General features: G+C 54.4%; 1 protein-coding gene across 6 annotated transcripts in view; it reads right to left on the minus strand.

Annotated features, from left to right (window-relative positions):
• Nucleotides 1–3,343: 3,343 nt before the first annotated feature.
• Nucleotides 3,344–20,015, minus strand: part of AGO2 (argonaute RISC catalytic component 2) — a 96,467-nt gene continuing 79,795 nt past the window's right edge. For 3 of the 6 annotated variants that reach the window (XM_032609415.1, XM_032609416.1, XM_032609417.1), the window contains 9 exons: nt 19,964–20,015; nt 18,439–18,623; nt 17,055–17,214; nt 14,761–14,851; nt 13,989–14,183; nt 11,590–11,724; nt 7,106–7,207; nt 4,884–5,083; nt 3,517–4,335 (listed from right to left, as the gene is read on the minus strand). The exon at nt 19,964–20,015 is cut by the window's right edge and continues 82 nt beyond it. In XM_032609415.1, coding sequence (XP_032465306.1) covers nt 4,227–4,335; nt 4,884–5,083; nt 7,106–7,207; nt 11,590–11,724; nt 13,989–14,183; nt 14,761–14,851; nt 17,055–17,214; nt 18,439–18,623; nt 19,964–20,015 — 1,229 coding nt within the window. In that variant the 3' untranslated portion in view covers nt 3,517–4,226. Of the gene's footprint in view, nt 4,336–4,883; nt 5,084–5,142; nt 5,194–7,105; nt 7,208–11,589; nt 11,725–13,988; nt 14,184–14,760; nt 14,852–17,054; nt 17,215–18,438; nt 18,624–19,963 lie in introns of all 6 variants that reach the window. The other 3 variants (XM_032609413.1, XM_032609412.1, XM_032609414.1) reach the window with 3 other exon arrangements.

Consider the following 20,015-nt stretch of genomic DNA (forward strand, 5'->3'; position numbering starts at 1 on the left):
TCCTCTGAACTGCCCAACAGATCAAAGTCCCACTCGAGGACTCCATCCAGATCCTGACGGGTGGCTCCATGAAACGACGCCAGGCAACCAAGAGAAGCCGCCCCAGCCTCCAGAGGCCTCCTCGAGACAGTCTGGTGTCCCAACTGCACAACGCTTGGCTGGTCTGCCCTTAACATATTGTATCAAATATATAATCTGACTGAAAAACTGCCTTGTAAAAATAAAATTTAAGTCACCCTGCAGATCAATGTTAAATTACGCTGCTGCATATCTAAGAGGAACAATTCACCCAGAAAAATTACATTTGTGGCTTTCAAAAATAAATCATCCAGCAAACTTGCAGGTAAACATTAGGTAATTTATAAAAGTTGGGGAAAAGAATTTCTATCATATTCATCAGGTACCACATGCACTGGAATATCCGTATCAGCCAAATGAAACCAGAGCAGAAAGGAAACAATAAATAGCAACATTTGCATTTAACAACAATAAAATAACATACAATATAACATGGACGCCCACCCGCCCACAACCCTGCTGCAGGAATTGAACTTCAGCTGTCTCTTCTAACGAGCACATGCCGGGGTAAACATCACAACAGCACTGCTTACGGCCAGACTCACACAGCACGGAAATCACTCCACTTCCAACAAGTCCCTCCTGGGGAAGCCAGCGCAGTGGCCAGGGACCGCTCGTGGTTCTAGAGTGCAAACATTCATGCACGGGAGTGTGAGGACACTACCAAAAAGCAACACAATCTCGAAAAGAGAAAGCAGACCCTAAAATGTAGTATCAAGTGTATATGTGAAGCCTTCTCAAAACAGAAAACCAAAACCAAAATAAAACAATCCGTTTCTAAAAGTATAGGTATGCCCAGCTTTACAACATTTATCTGAACTAGGAACATCTGAGCTTATTATAATAAGTACACAAACAGCAGGATGGAATCTCAGCAGGGCCAAAGGGCTCTCCTACAAAACGGCGACTTGAAGCAGCTCCCCCGGGTTTCTTTCATCGCTTAGCTATTAGGGTGAGAGCTTGTCGAATGTAATAGGAAGTGGTGAAGGGATGGGAACATGTTAACTTTTCTTACGGTGAATATTTTAAAATACATTAGGAAGAGTACCAGGATAAGGGTCTAATTGGGAGACCTCTTCTGAAGAGATAAATCCCAGTTTTTCTTTGAAATTAATCCAGATTTCTACTTCATAATTTTCACATTCAGTTTGCTTAAAGCAAGGCACACCTTACTTAGTGGGGTCAGGCAGCAAAGCCGGCGAGTGTACACCTCTGCAATTTGTACAGCCCCACACAGGCCTCAGGAAACCCGTCAAACGCAGGCAGAGGCCGGAGGTGCCCGGAGCCCTTCTCGGGCGGCCACGAGGTTGCCCTGGGCGGGCGTGACCCACACAGAACGGGCAGGGCCCCTCTTGGCTTCCACGTGAACAGGGCTTGGACTTACTCTACTGCACCTTGAGGTTTTACGCTGTCTCAAAATTTATCCTAATAATGGGGGGGGGGGGGTTGGTAGAAATTTGGGAAAACAGTTCTTTACCTGAGAAATTGTAACTACAGCCATTTGAATTCTGAACCATCAGACATGTACAAAGGTATGCAGCTAACCCAGCTGGAGACATTTGGTTTACGAATGCTTTTAAGTAGTAAAAGTTTTATAAAACAAGCGCAGGGCTGTAACAAGTACCTTTCTCAAAGTACTCTGGCCCTCTAGAAAGAAAACTTTTCCTTCAAAACGATTTTTTAAAAATTTAGCTCTCATTTTCTGCCAGCCTGTGATCCTGCCCAGTGCATTCGTTTAGAAAGCGTTTCCCTGCATTGCTGGGGAGTCCCTCCCTGCTGGGCCCTCAGTGCTTGAGGGAGCACACTCTCCAGAAGGCTCTAGATTCGAGGTTCTCGGACTCCAGGCAGCCCTGGACCCCCCGCTGATGGTGTAAAACACAGATGCCCAGCCGCCACCCCAGAGGCCGCAGCGAGCACAGGAGTCACGGCGTTTTTACGGCCAATGCCCCGACCACCGAGATCCTGTTGCAAGTGGTAGAAACATACCTGCGAGACACACGGTTCTAGATGATCCTAAAAATGACTGAAAACTAACCTAAGTTCAGATTTGAAAAGTGTATTAGTGAGAAGGTTCCCTCCTTAGCTCGAATGCTCCCGGTAACTTAAGCCAAGAGTGTACTGGTATCCTTCTGAACGAGAGAAAGTGCCACTTGCTAACAAAATGACAGGGAATTGCAACATTTTTAGAGCAGAGGCTTCTGTCATTTAAAAAGACATAAAAAAAAAAAGATACAGCAAGAAGAGACTAATGCCATTAATAAGATACCCACATGCACGCGCGCGCGCACACACACACACACACACACCACTCTTGAGTATATATTGTCACAAATAATAGTCACCCCTTTGTCGTTGCCGCCAAAATCCAGGCCGAGTGTCCATGACAGCGCCTCCCCGCCCCCGCGGAGCCCTCACACAAGACCGAGGCGGGCGCTGACCCCGGCACGAGGCACCCTGGTTGGGACCCTCACTCCACCACAGTGCCAGAGGTAATGTCAGGCCGGGATGGGAGGGCCGTCAGCAGGGCCAGAGGAAACCTACAGAGCACGAAGCAGCACTAGGGAAAGGCTCATCTCCTTCCTAGAATCTCTGTACTGAACGTGGATTGGATTCTCAGAAAGCCGCCTACAAGGACAAAAAGCCCACTGAGCACAAACGGAGCTCTCTGCTGTTAGCCCTGTCGAGCTGTCCACGGTATCATTCTTAGTGCAATGGATTCTAGACTGGCAAACCCACGTCCGGGGCCCAGCACGCAAATCCTAGCAGAAGGGTCTGCCTCTGCTGCTGGCTTCGCCATCAGCCATCCTCCCGAGGGCTGGGCTCCTTCGCGGAACGCGGGCCTCGCAGCCCGCAGAGCGCCACCACCGACAGCCTTCTCTGTGTTTCAGTGCATAGATCCTATGACGCTTGTCTAACAAACCACACGCGGAGAGAAGTGCACGCCGACGCGCAGACTCATTCCCAGGAGCGGAAGGATACATACATCCATTTGTGCTTAACTGGCTGAGCGACGCACGGGGATGAGGCGGGGAGGGGAGTGACTGCTGGAAGCGCACCCCGTCCTCCGGAGGGTCCAGGCTGCGCGGTCTACACGAGGGGGTGGGCCGCGGGCACTGAGTCAATTGCAAACTCCTGTACTTAAGCACTGAGAAACCACAAGGGTGGTCCAGGCTCCAGGCTCCAGAACACTCTTGATATGCTAAACAGATCACAAAAGCACCCCGTAGTCAGTAAAATGAAAAACAGCATCTATCTATCACATTAATACTGCAAACCAGATATATATACTCTTCTCTTACATCAAAGACATAACAGTGAAAAAGGATTGTACTGTATTTACCACCACAGACCCGTATTCTTTAGAAACTTTGGAAAATAAATGTCACAGTCCTATAGGACAAATCTTATGATTAGACTGTCGGCATATTGTCTTTTTTCTTTTTTTAAATACATTTTTATTAAAATGGCACTTGTCTGCCAATCCCTCTGGACCTAGAAATGTTGTAAACACACACGGCCCACCTTCTGCCACCCCTCCTTCCTTCGGGCTGAGTGAAAGGTGGGCAGTGGCAGAACGAGAGACACCAGGGCGCCTCGCCTGGCCCCTGCCCTCGGATCCCGGACAGCTGGTGGGAGCCAGGTCAGGAGCACACAGGTGTCACTCTGAAATAAACTTTAGCGACAGCATCAGAATGTTCAAGGCTTTAAAACCACAATGTGTTTTATGTTGCTTTCACGCTCACAGAACGTTCACAGCCAGTTTGAGCCCATCAATTTCATAGAGAATCGTGTGTTAAAAACAAGTAAATCGAACGACCAAATAAATTAAAAATGTTTTAAAGCCCTGAGTTCATAGACTGGTTTTAGGAGATTTTTAGGAAACACGGGACTCTATTTTCATAAGCAGCTTATAAGATTTTGGCAAACCATATTTCCTACGACAATGGGGTCTCATACAGGTCTGCAGTTCAAAATCCAAGTTTGAAATCTGGGACGGAAGGCATTCTGGAAAGTGGAGAATCTACTAAAATCAATGGCGTTTCATGTTCGATGCTGGCTGTCACGGAAGGGCTGGGCATTTGTTGGTCTGAGTGTAGCTGGTCTCATGTGAATCCAACTCGGTACACAATCGTAAACACTAAAACATGTCAAGCAAAGTACATGGTGCGCAGCGTGTCCTGATGGACCTGGACTGCCTTTGCCAACGCCTGGTGGTCTCGTCCGTTACTCTGCCCGGAGGTATGGCTTCCTTCAGCACTGTGGGGATGGGGGACAGAGAGAGAGAGAGAGAGAGAGAGAGAGAGAGAGAGAGAGAGAGAGAGACAGAGGAGAGAGAGGAGGGAAGGAGGGAGGGAGGGAGGGAGGGGGAGGGGGGGAGAGAGAGAGAGAGAGAGAGAGAGAGAGAGAGAGAGAGGGATAGGGATGGGGGGGAGAGAGAGAGAGAGAGAGAGAGAGAGAGGAGAGAGAGAGAGAGAGAGAGAGAGGGAGAGGGAGAGGGAGAGGAGAGGGAGAGAGGGAGAGAGAGAGAGAGAGAGAGAGAGAGAGGGGGAGAGAGAGGAGAGAGAGAGAGAGCGCAGCCTTTAACGCACCATGAGGCAGCACACTGATAGCTAAGTTAGGACCACGCACCAGCCATCTGGGGAGGCAGCCACACAGCTAACAAATGGCGGTGAAGATGCTAGCTTTTGGGTGTCTGTGTCATGGTCGGCTCCAGCCACTGGGACCCCACTGCTTCCCATTCCAGAAAAGCAGCTGCCAAAGCCTGTTGCAGAAACGACCCCAGCCAGGAAAGGCATGCCACTCACCTATCGTGTTCTTTATCCACCAGGTGGTACCTGGCCCGGAAGGCCACCAGGTGAGCATAGTATGCTGGCGCCGGGATGGACACGGAGCGCGTGCAGCGCACGTAGGTGTGACACAGCTGGTAGGTGAGAATCTGCAGCTCATCGGAAGAGAAACGATTGTCATCCCAAAGCACGTGATAGTGGGAAGGCCTGCTTGTTCCCTAAAAGCAGATCAGAGGGTCAGAGAGGTAAACATGCAAGAGAGAAGTCCAGAACTCACCTGCAAAGGGTGCTGCCGAGAGAAGCTGTGCTTCCACCCCACAGTAGAATCCTTCACAGAGGATACAGTGGGAGGACGTTCAGTGGCAAGAAGGTATTTATATTATCCTATTATGTATCGTTATAAACAGGCATCAGAGCCACATATTCTATGACCCCCTACTGGTAAAATAACAGACTATACACACAATTATTTGTGTACAGAAAACTCATAGGAAAGATATAATACAGAAATGGTTGTCTGGAGGATAATGTCATTTGTATATACTAGGTTTTCTACAATGCTTTATTTATAAAGGCAAGAAGAAATCTCTAATAAGTTACATATTAACGCCTTTAAAATGGGAGTTTGAACATATATTTATTTTGTGCAGTGTGGAATCTTTCAAAACTGAAGGAGGTGGGGTTGGTCGCCTGGCCCGTGCCCACCGGGGTTCAGGTGCCGGCACAGCCGCTGCACTGCTCGCCGGGGCACCCATGACCGGGCAGCCAGGAGCGCGCTTGAGGGAAGGGCCTTTCTCTGGCTTCTCCCCACCTGCCTTCCCTGCCACTCAACCCAAGCCAGCCAACAAGCAGGCCCTTCCTGACTCTCTGTCTGTGTTCACGCCCCCGGAGACTGGTGAGCGGCAGACGCTCTTCTCCTCCGGTGAAGCACACATTCTGCGCCCCGCTTTCAGCATTTAATCGGTGGCTGTCATGGGGGCCTGCGGGCAGTGGGGTATTTTGTATCAGAGGGTGTGCCGAGGACATGGCAACCACAGCAGAGCAGGACCCCTCGAGGCCCACTTTGTCAAAGCACTTAAATGTCTCCAGTGCGAGATTTCCCGCATTAGAAAGTGCCTGCGCAGAAGATGCAGGGAGACAGGTTTACCCCTTACACAAACCAGAGGCCCCGGGGCCGAGGGCTCCACCCACCAGGAGGGAAGCCAGGAAAGACAGACTGTGATGGAAGCCGGGCTGGCCTGTACAGAAAAAGCGCCCGCCCGACACGGAAGCCGTCACGGGGACAGACGTGCCCGGGAAACACTGCGGAAGCCTCCGTCCTCTCTGAGCCACGTTCCTCTTCTTCCTTTTTAACAACCTTTAAAAATGTACACACCGCTCAGCCCTCAGGCTGCACCCTGACAGGCTGCAGGCTGGATGCGGCCCACAGGCCAGTTTGCCAAGCCCTGTTCTAGAGCCACGGTGATGTGAAGGACGTGCAGGTGTATTTCCCGTGGCAGAAGTACAAAGTTTACGGCAAGCCCTCCAAGTTTAAGTTGAAATCCCTTGGGGATGGATATCTAAGTCCTCACTTATAACTTGAAACATCCAAAAGCCCCTCTGTGGTGAAGCAGGACGGGCACCCAGAGCTAAGTCCCTCCTGTCCCAAGGGGCACAGCCTCGCAGATCCTGGTGGCTCAGCTCTGACAACAGGTACGCTGGACGTGGCACTTCTGAGGTGGCAGCATTCTCTCAGAATCACTCTTGGCAAGCTGTGGGTCTCTTCGCCGGGAGAGACAAGGAATGCCACGTGCTGACCTTCCCCCTACACCAGTGCCCGTGCGTGGTGGGCACGCAAGGCTGACCCCGCCGCTCCGTCACCCCTCATACCCCATCCAGCTCGCCGAACTCCAAGCACACAGGGACGCCACTTGTCCCCGCCAGCCTGCCTGGCCTTCACGCTCACTGCTCCTTCTTCCTGGACCTCATCTCGGCTGAAATGGGAACCCACTCCTGGCCCAGCACAGCACCCCAGTGGGTCCTCCGTCCCCAACACCTGATGGTTCTCAGCCTCCACGGTTCACTGGTCAACCGCCTGCGTCCCCTCGGGATGGACTGGCGCCCCATCCGTGGCATTCACCACATCCCCAGTGCCCACGGGAGCACCTGGCACAAGGTTTGTGCTCTGCAGGTGTTTGCTGAATGTGTGGACGACACCCCAGAGACACCAAGACTGTGCAAAGTGGACCCTCTGTCCTTACCTGGATGCCAGCATGACTACACAGGTAGAAGTCAAACTCGGTCGGGTGGGTGATTTTCGTGTCCACGGTCGTCCCTGCTGGAATGTTTCCGCTCTTCCCGACCTTCAGCGACACAGGAGCCCATCAGACACGCCCAGGGGACAACAGGGCAAAGCAAGCAAGCAGGCAAGACGCAGCCACACTGCCTTCCACTCTGACGTCTTTAAATTGACCAATACATTTGCTCAGTGCTATGGCATTAAAATTTAACATATACTAACAACTGAAATCAAATTAATTCCTGTTCTCTTTGGGTTGGGGTTATTTTTCGCCATCTCATACAGGCCCCTGAGGGAAATGCAGAGTCTTCCCTTCACTGAAGCATGTGCATGGGCCACGTGAAGGGTCTTCATTATTGTTGAGGCCAAGATGGAAACTCTCACCGACATAACAAATCTAAGACCAGACGACGGACACATGACAGCACGTGTCACCTGCCCATGTGCGCCCGCGTGCGCGCGCACACACACACACACTACTCAAGGCAGAAGAGCTAGAAAATCCTGACAGCTGTCAAGAACTTCCCCACTCTACCAGGGGTTCGATCACCACCACCAGGGAGGGCGGGTTGCTCCTCCAGAGGCCATCCAAGGAGCTGGGGTGTGGGAGGGACTACAAATTCTACCAAACCACTTAACTCTCAGTTTACACTCTAGCATCGAAAAACCACCAAACATCCGGCTACGCTACTGAAACAGCAAAACTCCCCATCAGTCACGAAGTCACTGATTTTTTTTTTACTCGTGCAATTTCAAATATACATACAAAAAAGAGAATCTCCAGTGTGACCTCTGCACCTGCGGATGTGTGTGTGTGTGTGTGTTTACTTCTTCTCAACCTTTCTTATACCTTCAGATTATTTATTTATTTGTGTATTTATCTGTTCATTTATTTATGGCTGCGTGGGGTCTTTGTTGCTGCACGCGGGCTTTCTCTAGCTACGGTGAGCGGGGGCTACTCTTCATTGCAGTGCGTGGGCTTCTCACTGCGGTGGCTTCTCTTGTTGCGGAGCACGGGCTCTAGAGTACAGGCTCAGTAGTTGTGGCGCACGGGCTTAGTTGCTCTGTGGCATGTGAGATCTTCCTGGACCAGGGATTGAACCCGTGTCCCCTGCATTGGCAGGCGGATTCTTAAGCACTGCACCACCAGGGAAGTCCCAGATGTTTAAAATAAGTAAAATATTTGAAACGAGTGCCCACCTTTGTATCCCTTCCATGCTGCAGCCTCAAATCTAGACTTTATTATTCCTACACATACTTTTATTCTCTGCTACACATTTAGGTCTCCGTTAGCACTACATTGTGTTACTTTGCAGATTTTAAAACTGTAGGGGCTTCCCTGGTGGTGCAGTGGTTAAGAATCTGCTTGCCAATGCAGGGGACATGGGTTTGAGCGCTGGTCCGGGAAGATCCCACATGCCACGGACCAACTAAGCCCATGTGCCACAACTACTGAGCCTGCACTCTAGAGCCCCGCGAGCCACAACTACTGAAGCCCGTGCACCTAGAGCCCGTGCTCTACAACAAGAGAAGCCACTGCAAGGAGAAGCCGGCGCACCAAAACGAGGAGTAGCCTCTGCTCACTGCAACTAGAGAAAGCCCATGCGTAGCAACGAAGACCCAGTGCAGCCAAAAATAAATAAGTAAAATAAATACATAAATTTATTAAAAAAAACAAAACTGTATACGTGTGTCCTATATGTTTTGCTACTTTCTGTTTTTGCTCTGTATTACAATTTTGAGATGTAGTCATTTGGTAGATATAGTTTATTATTTTTCATTGCTATATAAGTGCCAGTACATAAATACATTACAACCTTTTCTCCTGTTAACAGATTAATTTTTTGCTATTATAAACAATACTGCTAGAATATTCTTATAGAATACACGTCTTCTTGTACACAAGTGTGTGAGTTCCTCCAGGGTAGATCTCTAGAATTGCCAAACAGCGTTCCAAGTTGGTTACCCATTTGTATTCCCATCTGAAGTGTAGGAGAGTCCTCTTCATAATAATGCCTTTACTTTGTGCTAAGTGCTCTGCGTGTTAGCTCAGCCAACCCTCCCAACGTCCTCAGAAGGTGGTCCAGGGGGTAGAGGGGCTGACAGCTTGTGGTCACGTAGCCAGGATGCTGAGGGGATGGATTGGAGCCAGGTTATCTGGCTCCAGACCCTTTGCTCCTCATCACGGCACCCACATCCTCGACATTTGGTATTTATCAGGCTAACCTCATAATGTGAGTCCCCCCGACTTTTCCCGTTCTCTGAAATACTTTATACAAGATTATTCTTCGAAGGTCTGGTAAAGCTTGCCTGTACAAATCTCTGGACTAACTTCATAAAATAAGCTAAGTAGTTTCCCCCTTTTTCCTATGCTCTGCCACACTTTAAGATAATCTATTCTTGGAGCCTTAGTAAAGCCTGCCTGTAAAACTCTCTGGGCCTGATGCCTTTTGGAACAATGATTGGACTATCCTACTCAGCTGGTTTTGGTAACTTACGTAATTCTACAAACAAGGGTTTGTTTCGTCTCAGTTTTCCAATGTGTTGTCATGAAGCTGTTATCATTCCATTATGATTCAAATCACACACACTCCCTCTGCAGCCATTGTTCCCCTTCCGTTCCCAACATGATCACAAGTGTTCTTTTTGTTGAGTCTTGCTGGGTTTATCTATCTTCAGAGAAGTACCTTTTGCTTGTGTTAATATGCTCTATTGCTTCTTCATTTTCTAGTTCATGATTTTCTATTCTGAGAGAGCAAGTGGGGTGCTGGAATAAGCTGACTTTGAGCCCTCCTGACTCCCGGCAAGAGAAGTCTGCAGGCTGAGGTGGCAGGGGGCCTATGCACACCAGCTTTCCCTGCAGTGGGCTTGAAATCAAAATTTTAAGTTTTCTTACGCTTTTTCCTACGTAACAGAAAATGTGGTTTGGGGACTTCCCTGGTGGCGCAGTGGTTAAGAATCCGCCTGCCAATGCAGGGAACACGGGTTCGAGCCCTGGTCCGGGAAGATCCCACATGCCGTCAAGTAACTAAGCCCATGCACCACAACTACTGAGCCTGCACTCTAGAACCCACAAGCCCCAACTACTGAGCCCAAGCGCCACAGCTACTGAAGCCCACGTGCCCTAGAGCCCGTGCACCGTAACTATCGAGCCCACGTGCCGCAATTACTGAAGCCTGAGCACTCTAGGGCCCGTGCTCCACAACAGGAGAAGCCACCGCAATGAGAAACCCGCGCACCGCAACTAGAGAAAGCCTGCGTGCAGCAACGAAGACCCAACGCAGCCCCCTCCCCCAAATAAATTAATTTTTTTTAAAAAAATGTGGTTTGCAGAATACTGAGGTTTGGCAATCTCCTGAGACCTCTTTTGTGACCTGGGACAACGCCAGCTCAGCTGTCACAGGCAGAGTTCTGTCTGTCAGGTCTGGCTCATTCCTTTCTTCCCATGTTCAGTTTTTCCTAACTTGTGCCTGTTTCACTTTCTGAAGGTGGTCTGTTGAAACAGACCTCTTTGATGGTGTGTTTGTCAATTTCTCCTTGAAATTCTGCCTGTTTTTGCTTCACTTTTTTTCTTTACATATTTTTAGGTCATGGCATGAGGTACATCCACGTCACAGCTGTTCTATCTTCTCGGTGATCATGACAAAGTATCCCTTTTCCTCGCTACTGACTCTCAATTTGCATTTTGTCTTCCATTTAGGCAAGAAGCATTTTCGGTGCGGTGGTGCCACTGTGGCGTTAGTGGGCTGCACCACGTGGACACTAACGCCTGGCTTCCGGCCCTGCTGGCGGACAGTCTGATGGAATGTCCTTCCCTTCTGGGAGGTCTTTTATCTCATGCGGTTACTTTGACGCTGTGCAGTTTTAGGACACTGTGTCTAGGTATGGATTTATTTTTATTTATCCTGTTGGGAACAGGAGAGGCCTTTTAACCTAAGGGTTCTGATCTTTCTCCAACTGTGGACAATTCTCAGCAGTTATCACGACAAGTCTTAAGTCTCCTGCATGCTCGTGGTTCGTGTTCTGGAGCAGCCAGGAGAGGGATGAGGAGCTTGGACACCGCTGTCTGTCAGTGTTCTCCAGACCAGACCCCTGAGTGAGCTCCCCAGGCCCTCTTCCAGCACTCCAACCACCCCGTGGGCTCCCCACTTTACTGCATTCTCCCTCGTTCTTTACACTATGCTGTCTATGACCGTGGTTGCTAACTGGCCCTGAAACCTCACCTTTGGTAATTTTCCTTATCGGATAAATGACATCTGCCTGGACCTATCCTGGACCTGTGGGGTTTGCAGGTTCAAACTTCTCACCAAACTGAGGAGAGCCCTTCTCCAACGTCTCAGGCTGCGTCGCCACGAAGGGCCAGGTCTCCCAAGAGCCTGGGAGGTGGTGCAGGGCGTGAGACCCGTGTCCCTCGAGGCTGCACAGCCCAGGGTCGAGGACACTCACCCGCTCGTTCTTGTCGGTGCAGAAGAGCCGAGTGTGGTGCCTCTTCTGGACCACTATGAACGTGATCCCCGGCTGGTAGTCTTTTTCTAGCTTAATGCATGCCTCTCGGATAGCCAGTAACTCGTGGTGAAGAACCTACAGAAAGAAAGAAGAACACTTTTTTTTTTTCCCCCCCGCAGTACATGGGCCTCTCACTGCTGTGGCCTCTCCCGTTGCGGAGCACAGGCTCTGGATGCGCCGGCTCAGCGGCCGTGGCTCACGGGCCCAGCCGCTCCGCAGCATGTGGGATCTTCCCAGACCGGGGCATGAACCCGTGTCCCCCGCATCGGCAGGCGGACTCTCAACCACTGCGCCACCAGGGGAGCCCAAGGAGAACACTTTTGAGGATCATTATTATGTTTTCAGGCCTCTCGCTATCTTGGAATGAATCCCTTAATCATGTGGATGTTTGATACACGTTTACGTTAAGGCTTGTAGTTCCACTAGCTTGCTGTTTGTTACCTGTGTGATTCTGTCTCTCTGAGCCTGTTTCTTCAATAATATCATGGAGCAAACGATACCCAGGTTTCGTGGTTAAATGGTTTAGGTTAGATAACGGAGAAACAGGCTGAGAGCAGTCTCTGGAATGTTCTAAGTGCTACCACCCACCGTGGACATGAGGCACTGGGAAACACATACGTGAACAAATCAATCCAACAGCTTATTTTTGGATTGGAGAAGATGGAGAGAATCTAGTAAAAAACAAAACAAAACAAAACAAAAAAACCCAAAAACCCACTGGCTTAGGAGCTGGACCTGAGTTCAAATCCTAGCTCTACCACTAAGCAACTGTGTGGCTTTGGAAAGCCATGCACCCTGTCTGATCCCCAGTGTTTTCAGTTTTAAAATGGGAACATCACACCTTGCAAGCTTGCTGTGAAGACTAAAGTCACCTGCGAAGCGCCAGGAGTTAGGGTACAAGGATGCTGGCACTGTCTCTGCTCCCCCACCTGTGTCAGAGATGAACAGGCACACAGCCTGGCACGGGGTGGTGATGGCTGCTACAGGGACCAGACACCTCAAGGTTTTAGCAACTGCCCTCGTCAAATATTGTGTTGTGATGTCTCAAAACTATGTCTTGGGTTCTGGGTCCAGAAACCCCACTGTGGTGATTCTGTAAGATGTGGAGTGCGTTCACTGAGAGAGAAAACGGAGGATGACACAAACCCTCTTCTGTAGTAAGAATGCCCATGACAGAGGGTGAACGAGTGCTCAGAAGAGGGGAGAACATCTCCCAACGGAGGGAACCAGACGGTTTTGTGTAAGAGGGGCTTCGAGGCCGGCTGGCACAAGCTGGATCTGGACCCGAGAGGCGGCACAGGAACCCCCAACCCAGGTTCCCACAGAAGCTCTGAATCAGGGGCCCTGGCCAAGAGCTACCAGACGGTCAAGGATCCTCAAGCCACCCCCCTCGCCCGCTGTGGCCTCAGCTGCTCCTACTCTGGACCAGGAAGGCACTGGCACCTGTGCCTGGTCACGTGCCACCCCACCTGCCTAGCAGGGCGGCCTGGGGCCTTGGGACGCACTGGAGTGCCTCTTAGGATGTCTTTCTGTCTGGGTGGGTCTCCTGCAGCATCGGGTACTTCTGCCTTCCCCGCCACTGTCTCTCGACGAAGCGTGCACTGGAGACATGGCAGGGATGGAGGTGGCATTAGCCCTGGCCAAGCATGGACACACACTCAGGGCATCAATCCCCCGAGTTCCAGGGTCGGATGGATTCACCGCTGCCCACACTCCCCTCGACTTGGAGATGCTGCGGGTGCTTTCACCTGGAGCACAGCAACAAACCCCCTTTGGTCCTCACCTGCCCCTCCTCCAGTGCCCCGCTGTCTAAGAGGCTCCCCTGCCTTCCAGACGTTTCCTCAAGGCGATGCCCCACACGTCACCTAAGGTGCCGCCTCTCCCTCCACGTCCAAACAGTGGCTGCGTCCTATTGACTATTTCCAAAGGGCTCCCACCTACCCTCCGCCCGGCCACTGTCCTCACCCTGCTCTGCGCTCTCCCCACTCCGGCCCGCCCCCTCCTTTGCAGACAGAGGTGACCCCCAAGCCACAGTGGTGTCCCTGCCCCACAGAGACCCCCCACAGCCTACAAGGCAAAAACCTGGAGCCGGGAAGGGCCCCTGGCTGGCGTGATCTGGACCAAGTCCGCCTGGACAGGCCTCTCCGCCCCACCTGCCGCAGGGTCCTGACAACCCCGAGTCCATCACTACCGCCCACACGGTGACCAGATAAACCTGGGGGCAAAACAAAAACCACCCCACTGTCTTCATTAGCAAACCCAAGGAGCCGTCCTGCCGAGAAACAGGTGAGTTTAAGACCCCGAGAAGAGGGCAGGGAAGACGCGGGGGAGGCGCCGACCTGCTGGAACTGCCCCTCGGAGACGCCGTCTCGGTAGAAGATGATGCGGGTGGGCTTGAAGCGTGTGGACTTGTAGAACTGGATGAGCAGCTCGCGCACCATGGCCGCCAGGTCCTGGATGATCTCCTGCCGGTGCTGCTGGACGCGCACGGTGGCGCAGTAGCGGTTCGGGTGGGCGTCCATGCTGCCCACGACCTGCGGGGCAACGCGGGTCAGCAGGAGCCCTGAGGGCCCCCGCTCTAGGGGTGAAGGGGGTCCAGGAGAGGGCTCGTCACACGCAAACCCACCACCTTTACGATTCTTCTGAATGCGTGGCTGTAGTGTTTATAAACGTGTTCCAAAGAGTAAAGGTTTGCCCGAGGGACCTAATAAGAAAATCAACAATTGTTCTGAACCCCTAATTCTGCTTGTGATTAGATGTGGCTGAATTACGTCAGCCCAGAGAAGGTACCTGGCAACGGTGACAGTGACAGTGTTCCCAATTCTTTCAAGCACACCGTTTTCCCAAAGCCATGTGCACCTCTACACACGACACTCCAAGATTCCGACCCCTAAGAGTGACGGGTGTCCCAAAGGCAAGCTGGCCTGAAACCAATCGCCCGCAGGTGCCACCCAGAGGGAACCAGACGGCGAGTGCCAGGGACATGACCCCACCGGGCCACCCTGCTGCACTGTTCATGCTGATCAGACAAGGAAAGGGCCAGGAAGTACGGAGATGCCGATTACGCAGGAACACAGACCAACGGGGGACCCGGCAGGAGGTGATACTCACGGCGGCGATGGACGGCTTCTTCCCGTCCCCGGCAGGTGGGTGTGTGACATCCGCCCCCAGAAAGATGACGGGCTGCTGGAACACCGGAGGCCTGTGAGGGGATGCGGGAGCGTCAGAGGCCAAGGCTCGGGGACACTGCCCAGACCTCTCAGGGTACTGGCACCAGCGTTACTTCGTGTGCTAAGGGTACTGTGGCCGTGTTTGTAAAGACTCCTTATCTTTCAGTCACATGGACAGAAAACCTTACGGGTGAAAAGATGCTTGGTGTGAGATCTGCTTCAGAATAAGGCGGTGGGGGAGAGGGTGTAGGTGGAGCGTAGACTGAATGAGAGGGCTGAGGTGCTGACAGCTGCTGTGGCTGGGCTCAGGGACATGAGGGTTCTACCCACGTAGACGGCTGAAAATTCCAAGATAATTATACATACAAAGAGTCCCATGGTTTGTTACCAACCTTGGACCTGCAGCCGCGCTGCAGGGTGCCCAGGAACATCCTTGTTCTCTAGCCGTTAGAGGCCAGCCCCCGTCCTGACACCCCTACATCTCCTCCAGACATGACCACACACTCTCAGGGCTGCGGCACCGCCCCAGTTGAGAAGTACTGCTCTAAGCTCTCTCCCTGGGTCTTCTAAGCGCCGGCTGCACCCCAGCGGTCACGACCCTGAAGCGCCAGCGTTGGGGACACGGTTCTCGAGCCGGCCGGCGGGTCCCAGTCTCACCGGCTGTGCACCCTGGAGCTTCCTCTCTCTGTGCCTCACTCTCCTCTTTTCCCTGACCACCTGTGCTCTCCCGCCCACCCTGCGCCTGCCCCCCACCCCCACCCCCACCCCGTGGCTCTTCCCTGCGGCCCCCTCCCCCACTCCTGGATGGGTCCCGGGAGCATCGCAGCATAACACATGCAGTTATGACTCACACCAGCAGAACCACACCTGCCTCCGGACTCCACTCTCTTCCCACAGCTCCCTCACTTCCCTTGCTCGCCTTGTGGCAAAGCTCCCGGAATTAGCCGATCCCGTTTACTGCCTCCCAAGCAGGCCTCCTGCTGCCATGGCAACAAGACTCCTCTTTGCAAGGTCACTGATGACCTGCACATGTCCCCCAGTCCCATGGTGGAGCCTCGGACCTCATCGCACTTGGCCGGTTGGCATCGAGTGACAGGGCCACGCACTGGCTCTTCCCCCGACCCCACCAGGCCCCAGTGCTGCCTTTCCAACCCGGGACTCCCCGGGGGGCCGAGGGCTTGGATGTCCTTCCTATCTACACCCTGCCCTGGGGCTTCTCTCCAGCCTAGAGGCCTTAAACACCACCTCCACGTGAGGATCCCTGAACAAACCCCACCAACACCAGGCCTCTGTTTCCCCTCCTCCCCCCTCCCCCACCCCCAGTGTCTCCCCTGGGAGGCTGACGCACAGCCCAGCTTCCTCGTCCATTGCTGCCTAACCACCCCAGAGGCGCGGGCTTGGACTCACTCTCGAGTCTCCTCTTCCATTCACAGACCATCCCGCCCCAGCCGTGCCCCAGCACCTCTCCTGGGACAACGCAGGAGGGCCCGGTCCCCACTCCACCCAGAGCTGGAGTCGCCTTTTAGAACGAGGTCACTGGAGCTACACCTCCACTCGTGAACCTCCCTCCCATGGATGCGCTCCCCCGGAGGGAGTGCCAGGCCCCCCAGCAGCCCTCTGCCCCTCAGTCTCTCAGTGGAACACCTGCTGCACTCCTGGCAGGCTGTACCACAGGGCCCTTGCATGGCCTGTGCCCTCTGGAACGCTCTCCTCCCAGGCGTCCACGTGATCCCGCCCCCTCCAGTGGCTGCGGTCTGCTTAGTGCCACCTCCCCTGTGAAACCCTCACCCTTCTGAGCTCCTGTCCCTTCCGCTGTGTCACTGTTGCTCACCTGGGAAGTGCGTTTCTGGACCCTCTCACCGGGGCCTGCGCTGGAAGGCTAGGGCTTCTGCATACGGTAGGCGCTCAATAAACACAGAACCTGCCGCTGAGTGAACTGAGCGAGTCCAACGACCCCTCATGGCAGAGCCACCCCCGCTCGGGGCAGCCACCACATCTCACGTGCGGGACCCCCGGCCCCGGACGGGGTAAGAAGTCCCTTCTCCTCGGGCCCCTGCACCCGGTCCTCAGTGGCCTGTAGGTGGCCCTGGTCCCCTGGACCGAGAGTACCCGAGACCTGCGTCCTCCTCGCTTCCTTCAGCCCACCGTCCAGGGGAGCGGACGCAGGCCCCGGCGGGCCCCACCCCCAGCCCCACCCGGCCGGGGAGTCACCTCCCCTGGGAAGGCGGGCCTCACCTCCCCTGGGGCAGCAGGATGTTGTTCACGCCGCCCAGCTTGACGTTGATCTTCAGGCAGAGGTTGGACAGGGTCTGCGGCGTGGTCCTCTGCACGTTCTTCATCTGCACGCACTGCGTGGCCATCCCCAGCACCGTGTCTCCCACACGCTTGACCTCGGCTGTGGAGGGAACGGTGCGCTCAGGGCGGCTCCCCTGGCGCCTCCCCTCTGCCCGCCCCGAGCTCCCCCGCTCCACGTGCAGCCAGGCCCGTGGAAGAAGGGGTCAGAGCCCGGGTTCCAGCTCTGCTCCACGCCTCCCCGGCCTGCGCTAGCTGCGGGGCGTGTGTCCCGCCCGCTCAGGGAGGCCGGGCGGGTGCAGCCCAGTCCTGTCAGGAGCGTTTCTGCGACTCATCCAGGCCTGCAGGGCGGTGCGGGCAGAGCCAGGCTGGAAGCCAGGGCTTGCATTCCAAAGGCCACCCTCCACCACGGTGCTCAGGATTGCAAGCAAGCCAATGCCCGAGTCGTGAAAAATATAAACACTGGCATCCTCACATCCTCGGCAAACGCAAATCCGACATCCAAGACCTCTCTGGGCCCACACCCCCTCTACTCCCGGGTTCTTTCGTGAAGCAACTGGTCAGTCGCTCCCTGGGCGGGCCTGGGAGAAGATGCGTGCGTAGCATGGGAATTCCGAGGGCTTTCTCTTTCCTCCTGTCCCTGGACACGGAGCAAGTGCTCCGTCGCCACCCGGACGGGGGATCCAGTCAGCGACACTGACACGCCTCTCTGTTCTTCGACCCAGGGCACTCACACACCTCCCACGCTGGGGCCTCTGGTCCCCAGGGGGCACCCACCTCCCCGTGCCACTGCCACCTGTCTACACCACCAGCGCCCCAGAGCTTCCCAACCCAGGGCCTGGGACTCCATCACAGGGGCCTGGTAACTTTCAGCCGAGTGAAAGTGCAACCGCTCTTCTGGCAGAAAGGACTGTGATCAGCTTCCAGAGGATTCTGAGGCGGGCACAGCTCACAAGTGGAGAAGTGAGTCCCAGGCAGGAGCTGAGGACGGCGCCCCGAGTGGGTGACTGCGTGTGCGCCGCCTGGCTGCTCCTCCATCCAGCCGACATCTGTGTCGGGCGGCGCACAAGGTAACCGCACACGTGTCGAGTCTTGTGCCACCGCAGGACGCCGGCCTCCGGGAACCGCGGCCCCGGACAAGAGTACCAAGGGCGGCTCTGGGCACGTGCGCGGCCGCAATCAGAAGCCACCCAGTCTTTCCCAGCTCTCGAGTGAGCCAGAGACTGGCAGCTCCTCGGTGTGGCAGAGACACCGAGGGCTGAGGCGGCACCGCACACCCACAGCGCCACCGGCAGCGGCCGGAGGCCGTGCGCGCGCTGAGGCCTACCGTAGACAGGCGTTTTTCCGGGCAGGATGACCACCACCAGCTGCAGGCCGGCGTACGTGTTCTTCAGGTGCCTGAACATGGGCTCCACACTATCTGCGCCCTGGGCGTATTTACAGAAGCACGGCTGGCCCTGGATCGGCATTCCTGCGTCTCTCGAGATCTTTCTGAGCTGCTCCGTGAAGGACCTGAAGGAGGAGGAGGTTCATTACGTGAAGCACCGAGAGCGCCAATGATTCAGCTCAACCGGAAGCCCTGGGGAAAGGGCACAGTCCTAACAGATCAAGACCCCAAACCATCTTCATCGAGATCCAAATCCGAGCTGAAGCCCTGGACAAGGCCGTTTCAACATGGTAACAGACAAAGGCGGCCGTTCGTGCTAGCCATGCAGCTTACTGTAAAGTCACGATGACACAGGAGACTTCAAGTCGCGGCCACGCTGCCCCCGCACCGGCTGTGACACTCCCAGGGCAGCGACAAGTGCTGTCCTTTGAAAGCCGTGTGTGAGCAGCTGCCGCCCACTTTCCTGCGGATGCCGAGCGTTGTCAGGGTGAGGAGGACTGTGAGCTGACTGTCCCCCCTTGGATTTCCCCCCAGTTATCCCTGTGTGTGCAACTTGGACTCGGATGACATAATCACAGGAGGAAACCAAACAGCCCCCAGTTAGAGTAGCACCGACAGCTGCGGCCGACAGGCCCTGTGAAATCACAGGCGGGGCTGGGGAGACAGAGCCACGGCTCCTATTTTAAGCTCAGGAATAGAAACACCACCGCCTTTTACCATAAAGTCAGGACACTCCGACCCGCTGCAGCCACTTAGCGCTCGACCTCCAGCACGCACCTACGCCCACACGTGCACGTACCCTGGGGCCATCTGGCTCCAGGAAAAGTGAAATGGGGGCCACGGACAGGACACGGAGAGGGGAGGCACCCCGAGGTCGGACTCTAACCCACTCTGCCCCCCGACATCCCGCACTCCCAGCTTCCCCGCTGGTGGCGTGGAGGAGAGGCCCCGCCCCTCTCCAAACCCTGAGAGCCACAGCTCTCTGGAGCCACCCTCTGCTACCTTCCCCCGCTTTGCAGGCCCCCCCGCTCCCCCTCAGAGAGGCAGGAGACAAAAGCCCTCCTCTCCCTGTTAGGTCTGTTTGGCACAAAAGCATGAGCAACTGAGCTGCATGTTTATGGAGCCGCTTTCAAAGGGTCTGACACTGGGCCAGGCTGGGCTGAGACCATCTCCTCCCTTGCCTCTACCTTGTACACGTACTCTTCACTTGCTGTTTTGTTTCTTACGGAACCTGCCCCACCTCTTCACACTCGCTCCAACAGCGAGTCTGAGAAGCACAGCAGCACCGGGGTCCCCCACTTCCCGGCCCGGCCACGCCAGGCAGTGCCCTTCCACGGGGAAAGGCTGCCAACCCCTGCCCTCCAAACGGAGCCCACGATCTGCCCAGCCTGACGCAGCGGGCCTTCCCCGTGGCCCCTCCCCCCGCCCCTCCAAGGCCCGGTGCCCCTGCTCCTGGGGGCCTTACTTGAGGTGGACCTCCGTGCACTGGCGCTGGGGGGCGAAGCACGCAATGGCCC

This window comes from Phocoena sinus, chromosome 17, assembly GCF_008692025.1.
Source record: "Phocoena sinus isolate mPhoSin1 chromosome 17, mPhoSin1.pri, whole genome shotgun sequence".
NCBI classification, from domain to species: domain Eukaryota; kingdom Metazoa; phylum Chordata; class Mammalia; order Artiodactyla; family Phocoenidae; genus Phocoena; species Phocoena sinus.